Raw genomic sequence first — 7,953 nt, 5'->3', positions numbered from 1 at the left:
ACCCCCCTCTCTCTCATACATGCATTCATGAAGAACAAATCCCCTCTGATAACGGGATTATCCTCGCGCTCTTGCATTTACACGCTGGTCACTCTCAGTCTCATACGAGCTGTACACATGACCAGGAGCTCGGCTGGGGCATTTACTTTACGCCCGCTCTTCTCACGCCCACACAAACAATGTAGCTGTTGGCCAAACTATAAACAAGGGCAGGTTGCAGCCGAGGCGCAGATTGACTGCTGTCAAACAGAAACGCACCCGCTCTCGCAAATAGCTTCTGGGCAGCACTGCACCAACACGCATGCTCTAGCAGATAAGCCTTGTCAAACGGTTGAACATATATTAGCAACCAACCTTGCTCAGCGATTTCTAATCTGGTCAACAATGCCTGCTATTGCTGCTCCTCTATGCGAGGTGAGATATATCTGTTGCCCCAAAGGTGAACTTTTGGCACCCACGCACATGCGACTCTGAGGTGGTCATTGACTGACGGATTAGGTGGAAATTGTAAATAAGATAACCTGTGGTCAGTATATTATGGTATTTATATTATGTGCGTGCGCGTGTTTGTGTGCGTGCGTGCGTGTGTGCGTGCGAGAGACGGAAGAGAAAACGAGAGCGCAAGCAAGCAAGAAAGCGAGGGCAAGAGAGAGTGAGACAGAGACACAAAAAGGTTTGAAAGTCTACATCTACTGGTTGCGCCCAACAGAAATTAAATAGCCGACCGAAATAATGTTTACGACGTTACGAACTCCGATTGCCAAGAGGAGACAACAGAACAACAAGGCAGCTCGACGCGCCAATTAATCAAGCTCGCTGATTGCCGGTTTAGTGCTCCGAGTCGACTAATCAAGCCATGAAATCGTAATCCTGGCATCGATCAAGCCTGGAAATTTCGTGATCGAGTTCCGCGCAATGGCCACGCCCGCCCGCGGAGAAAGCCTTCTCGACTGTGCCACGAAGAACGGGATTCTTTTCAACGAGATCATCGTCAATATCCAGACGACTGCGAAGGAGCGGGCAAGAGTGGAATTTAGTAGCGATTTTCAAAAATTCGGAAATGGTATCATTACGGAAACACAACTGATTGCGTGCTCGCATCTTCACTGTAGATATGTTCGTGGTGGTGCCATGCATACACGATCATCACCAAATATATATCGTAGAGATATGTCGAGAATAGTAGAGATATACGACTAGTAGTGATGATAATAATAATAATAATAATAATAATAATAATAGTAACTAGAAAGAGCAGTTGTCGCCAACTACATGTATCCCCCGTGATCTAGTATGAATGAAATATCTCTGTAAGGACGTAGAAGGTAGGTAAAGTTAAATAAGTCACAAAGACAAAGGTTTGTTACACAACTCATCTGCCTGAGATGTGCAAGTATGTTAAAATTGGTTGCCTTAGGGGTTTTGGTACGCGACACACCTTCTCCCCAAGATGTGTAAGTATACGAAGTTTGCTCGCGCTAGGTCAATTAGGGGCAGAGTTATAGAGCGGAAGGGAAATATGATGAAGGTCAAGGTCAAGGTCAATGTCATATAAAGGTTGCAGTGACCTTGTTTCAGTACACGACACACCTTCTCCCCAAGATGTGTACAAGTATACCAAGTTTACTTATACAATAAGGGAGACAAGGGGATACAATAATAAAAGTAGAGATATGTCGAACGATGAATGCCATGGGGTTCGACCTGATCGTCTCTCCATCCTCTCCGCGGGTCTTCTGCGAGTGTTTGCACCACCGCACTCTCTCTCAGTGTTGAGACCCGAGATTCGTCGCTGACTTATCGCCGTAAACCAATCGCCCAACGCCTCACTCATCGATCAATCGTTTCTGCAAGCGATGATCCGAGTGAGTGTTTCAGATCGGCTTCCAACCCCCAATGTTGACCCGTCTACAAAGACAAACTGTAGCACCATGCGAAACCATCTCCCTCCCATCTCCCCCCGCCCCTGACTTTCGCGGCCAACGCCGTGCTGTACATATATATCTCAGTCAGCGACTGCGGCACGCCACCAGCTGCTATAAAACTCGACGCAACTCCTGCGTGAAGCCGGGGCCAAATATAAATTCGCCTACGCGCGTACCACAGTGGGAAGAGAAGTACCCTCCCCCTCCCCCGAAAAAAAACTGGTCCAATTACCCATCCGCACATAAACTACGTGCGCGCGTACACGTCGTGGGTACACGTACCAGTGCTCCGGACCGTGCATCGGCTAAACACGCAGCCCACTTCCTGGTGTGCGGGCCTGGCTCGCCGCCGCAGCACCGAAATACCAGTTTTTCCTACCCATTTATTTTCTTTTGTCGCGACGAGATAGCGGAGTGTTTGAGAGTTCGGGCGCGCGCGCGATCCTCAATAAACTACGCTTCTCGCGCGGCGGCGGGTGCACATCCGCATTTTGTTCTACTGGGTGTGGAATGCAGATTCGGCGCATAACCTAGCTATAGTGGCCGGTCGAGATCGCTGCTTGAATGGCTCAGACGCACGCATTCACGCATTGACGAACGCCGGTGCACGCACGCACACACATACGCACACAACCACACACACGCACGCACGCACGCACGCACGCACGCACGCACACACACACACCACACACACATACACACGCGCGCGCATGCACAAACACACATATACACACACGCACAAACACACACACCCACATGCACGCATGTACGCACACACAAACAGATGCACACACACATGCGCGCGCACGCACAAACACACATATACACACACGCACAAACACACATGCACCCACATGCATGCATGCACGCACACACAAACAGACGCACACACACATGCGTGCACACACACCCACAGTGACCCACATGCATGCATGCACATACAAACACAGACACACGCACGCACAAACACAGACACACACATGCATGAACACACACAAACAGCGCTAGAAACTCGTGAAATTTCCAGCTAGCCCAAATATAAAAATTCGGGCCAGTGAGAATTGAAATCCACTGGTCCGAAACAAAACTTATCGTAAGCCCAGAGAGACATTTTCTCCCGCAAGAGGCCGCTCCTTAGTATAGCTTCGTATAGTCTGGTTCCACTATTAAACTAAATTGTTAATGCAGTATAGTGAAATACAGCGGGTACCAGTTAAAGTTTAAGCATGTATGAGACCTGAGAGACTGTGTGTCATCTTACATGAAGTGAGAACAACAACATGGATGCGCCCGGCTGTAAAAATTTGCCGTGCATGCAGCTGCATAATTTGTGTTCGAGAGGGAACAAAATTTATTATTTGGGTTTTTCTGATACTCAGCCAACTGAAATTTGAGGCGATGTATATAATATATCGCACACAGTTGGCGAAAAGGTAATCGCCCAACAGTTCTTTCTTGGGCGACTGGGGATGAGTGTTTAGGCAAGTTTCACTCGCCCGACAGCCTTTTTAGTCGCCTGTGGTGACCGGGCAACCAGCCTTTTCAAGCGCTGCACACAAACATACAGACCCGCACACACACACACACACACCTACCATGCTGTAATTGGTGTGTCTACACCCTTCACACTGCACTGTATTGTCTGCACTTGCTCAGCTGTGAACCGCTGAACAACACGCGAACTCAAACTTAAAATGCATCATCGCGATGGCAAGCGTGAACACGACCCCGAAATGAGCTGCACTCACACACATCCATATGAATGTACATATAGAGCCGGCTTTACGCCTTTCATTTCTGTTCTGTCGCGGTTCTACGATCATCGCAATCGGGCATTTTGTATCTGCACAGATTATTCGCAAACATGCAAGGCTTTACTGCACTGAATTGATAATATTGGACACCGTATCGTAACTGCTGCTGCAACATAGAAATAACGACTAGCTGCTTATTGACAGCAAACAGCAAACAAGTCATCTGAATCATCATTATCTTACACGTGACATAAGTTACTAACGGATGAATAAAAAACAAATTTGTTTTTAGTCACTCCTGTAACCTGTTACTATCATCCATCGTTGGACTCGCTCACAGAACAGGGTGCGAAATTAACGGGAGTCCAGCAGTGAAAAAAATACACAGGGGCTCGGGGCGATTTAGCCCCCCGAAATGCCAAAAAGAACCACGGAAATGCCAAAAAGAGCCCCCGTAAATTTGCATAGAGTTCAATGCAAACCAAATTTTAGAGTGCTATTTTCATCCACGCGAGCTTAAAAAGTAGCCCCCGAAAAATAAATTGTATTTTTTTCCTTGAAGTCCGGAGACAAATACTCCCCGATTTACTGTCGGACTCCCTGATTTGACATATGCAGGAGTCCGTGTGACTCCCTGGAAATTCTGCTAACTAACTAGTTCATTCTGTTACCACTGCGATAGCTCAATGGTTGAGTGCTCGCCTCATATGTGGAAGGTCGGGGGTTCAACTCCTGGCCGGGTCATACCAAACACTTGAAAAATGGTACAAACGGCTTCTCTGCTTAGCATTCAGCAAAAAGAGATAGAGTGTGGCAAGTTAACTCGCAATGCTACCAGTGGATTAACCCCCTACTGTAGCATTTACTGTGAAAGCAGCTGCGGGGCCTCAGGGTTACTGAAATGGAGATAGGCACCGCCCTAAGCGCCATGTAACCATGCGCTATGCGTATGAAGGCGCGGGAAGGATTTAACTTAACTAGTTCATTCCAGAGAACGGCCTCGTGAAATTACCATATTTTTTCAGCAAATATCCAAAGAATTTGCCAGACGTGCAACGGCCAACCGCATGAATCTTCAAAATACATGCGTTATTGTTAATATTTTTAGTTTTGAACTTCAGACTGCAGACTCCTTCATTTTGCTGCAGACTCCCCTCTGTTTGAGGGCAGGGAGTCCGTTGAACTCCCTTGTTCAAAAGTTAATTTCTACCCCTGCAGAATATGATTAAATGCACCCGGGCACCCCACAATTCTGATACAGGGGGTTTAGCTAACTCACTATTATATCTTTACCCATTCAGGCGCGTCTCTGAAACAGCATCACCATATCTTGGATTTTTATTATCCGTTCACATGCAGCGTTAGTTTTCTCTATCGATTTGTATACATTTAATTGTTACCATCAAATGGTGTTGAATAAATATTGTCTATCTGTTATTGAAATATGGAAACTGCACAACCGGTCCCCAAGAAAACGTTGTCGCACCACCATCCACGGCACCTCCATGAATGCCACTGACCTGCCACTTATCTCTCACAATCTGCTTACAATACATACATGCTAAACCTAATAAACCTCTATCGATAATCATTGTATACGAATTCGAATATAAACGATACGCGGCTATGTGTAGTTTCTGCCATCAAACCTGCTCTCTCACTCTCTCACAGGGATTATCTGCTTGCAGCTGCAGAACTTAGCAGTTGTTGTTGTAGTAGTTTTCTGCTCATCTTACCCAGATTGTTTGCCTGCTGTGTAACTCCGCGCTGTATATGAAGCTTTGCTGCAGCACCCCAACCTAACCACCCGCCCCTCAACCCCCACACGCCCCCTCAACCTACACCCTCCCACCCTCAACTCCCACACACACCCCTCAACCGCCACCCACCCGGCTTCAACCACCGCCCGCAACTTTAACCCTCAACCCCCACCACCCCCCCCTCCCCCGCCCTCAACCACCGCCCCCGCCCTCGACCGCGAGCGCATCTTACCGGGGTTGTTTGCCTGCTGTTCGAGCACGCGTAGCTCGGCGCTGTCAGCGAGGTCGTGCTGCAGCACGACGCCAAGGAAGCGCGCCTGCGTCGGCTGCAGCTTCTTCAGCAGCGAGACGAGCGCGACGACCTGCTCGCAGGCGTTCCACTGCAGGAAGCATCCCGTCACGCCGTTCACCTGGTCCCGGAACATGAACGACGTCGGCGATCGCATCGTTCGCGACGGCGTCTCCGCGCGCGCGCGCGTGCTAGTATCCGTGCAAGCGTTCACGTAGTCCTATTGACACTGCAAGAACAACAGGTGAAGTTTGTAGTCCAACTGTCACTGCACCGGATATAGTGACAAGGACGTTTGTAGTCCTGCTGTCACTGTAAGAATAAGTGGTGACGTTGACGACGTAATCCTATTGACGCTGCAAGAACAAGAGGTGACGTTTGTCGTCCTACTTTCACTGTAAGAAGAAGAGGCGACATTGGTGACGTAGTCTGGAAGACACTGAGGGACAATGGCGGACGCAAGTCTAGTATCCTTATTGATACAGTAATAATGAAAGCATGATGTGAGTTAGTGAGCGAACTGGAGTTCACGTAGTCCCATTGACACTGCAAGATTAAGAGGTGACGACGAGATTCGACTTGCCCCAAGAAGTTGCTCGGTCTCAAATGTCTCAATGATCGTGCAAGCAGGTCTATGTGCAGGGCACCATTCCTAGTCACATCACGTTTCACAACAAAGAGTGCACTTTAACAGGTTTTTTTTTTATTAACAGCAGGTACGCACGCATCGCTGCGATCGGCTGCACGTCTCAGACACTCGACGCTTTTTCAGTTTCATTCAATGATTCATCTGGTACTCACTGCAACGTGGCACCATAAGAACATTCTAGATACGTAGCTATTCGTTACAGCATCTTGTGACGCAATGACACGGTTCATATTTACTAATTCACAATCCTCATTCATCACTGCTGCAGCGTGTGAAAAAGAAGAATATGTCAACGAATCTCTCTATTCGTCACGCTTTGCATACATTAATCAGGGCCTTAATCATACCCATGTTTTATTTGTCACATTAAACATAAACAAACACTTTACTGACACATTCCATTCGTAGATCAACTATTGAAATCGGTAAGAAAGTTCACGAATTAAAATACGGCGATAACGGCATACAAATATGTAACACAAATAGCGAACGATAATACTATTACTAATCGAATTCGAAACGACCCCATTCCGTTACGTACCACTGAAACTGAAACTGAAAGCGCAGTACAGCCTGCAGAGTACGCCTACGGCAGTAACGTGTAACGATAATAAACCGAGCGACATCAGCGTGTTTCGTCTGCAATGTCGTAGGCGGAAGGATAAGAGCACTTACCTGTAGATTTTCTTGCATCATCATGAGAACAAAGGTTGCGTATACATCGTTCTCTTATGGTGGTGTATATTGTTGAATATTCGCAGCACAAAATATTGATATGATTTCACGAAACATGTTTCGCATTTCGAAAATCTAGCAAAGTGAAATGCCGCCAGGTGGCAGCACAATGCTTGCCAACGTAGTGCCACCTATAGGGTCATATCACGAGCTTTCAGAGGCGTTCAACGATATTAGCATGTACATATTATCAAGAGCTGATAATTAGAGTAATAAGAGTATTATTAGCTCTTGATATTATTTATATATATATACATATATACGTTATATCTTGCTTATACATGCATAGTTAAGTTCATTATATTGGGGAGGGTTTATCCTAGTATACATACCCAAAGATTTGAGTGTAAAAGCAAGACTGTACAGGGATGAAGCGCCTTGCAATGCCTTAATTTACAAATTTCGATTAAAACTGTGATTATTGACTTGCATTGCCAATGTCATTGGTAATCGCACTGTAATGCGCCTGGGTTGAACCTACACCTATTGGAACGCATATTAATAATGTTCTACACATACTTCAACGTCGTGTCAACCATTCCGGTCGGTGACTGGATGCGTAGGTAGGCTACCGCGAATCCGAGACTCGTCAACATTACGTGTTCCTAGTTTAACGTTGCGATAAGCGATAAGTCGATAACACACAAGGGGAGTTATTCCTGAATAGCCGAACTTTCCCGGCCGCCTCTTAGGGGGAGCAATGGCTCACAAAGTACACGGTAAAATGACTAACGTACGGTGATCGAGTATAGACCTTGTGCACGTGACGTCATAGCATCATGTTCTATTGTTTTCCCGGCATATTGGTGATCACCTCATTCTGCTTAGCTGACTTAGACTG

At 46.8% G+C, this 7,953-nt stretch overlaps 1 protein-coding gene across 1 annotated transcript in view; it reads right to left on the bottom strand.

The window, feature by feature from the left end:
* LOC106807410 (protein Smaug homolog 1-like) overlaps positions 1-7,195 on the bottom strand; it is a 79,783-nt gene extending 72,588 nt beyond the window's left edge. Inside the window, exons 1-2 of the mRNA XM_014809730.1 lie at positions 7,053-7,195; positions 5,672-5,957 (exon numbers count right to left, since the gene is read on the bottom strand). Coding sequence (XP_014665216.1) covers positions 5,672-5,885 — 214 coding nt within the window. The 5' untranslated portion in view covers positions 5,886-5,957; positions 7,053-7,195. The remainder of the gene's footprint in view (positions 1-5,671; positions 5,958-7,052) is intronic.
* Positions 7,196-7,953: the final 758 nt, after the last annotated feature.

The sequence above is a fragment of the Priapulus caudatus genome, unplaced genomic scaffold (assembly GCF_000485595.1).
Source record: "Priapulus caudatus unplaced genomic scaffold, Priapulus_caudatus-5.0.1 Scaffold213, whole genome shotgun sequence".
Taxonomy (NCBI): Eukaryota; Metazoa; Priapulida; class Priapulimorpha; order Priapulimorphida; family Priapulidae; genus Priapulus; species Priapulus caudatus.
Note: the sequence above shows the minus strand (reverse complement) of the source record. Positions and strands in the feature narration are given on the sequence as shown.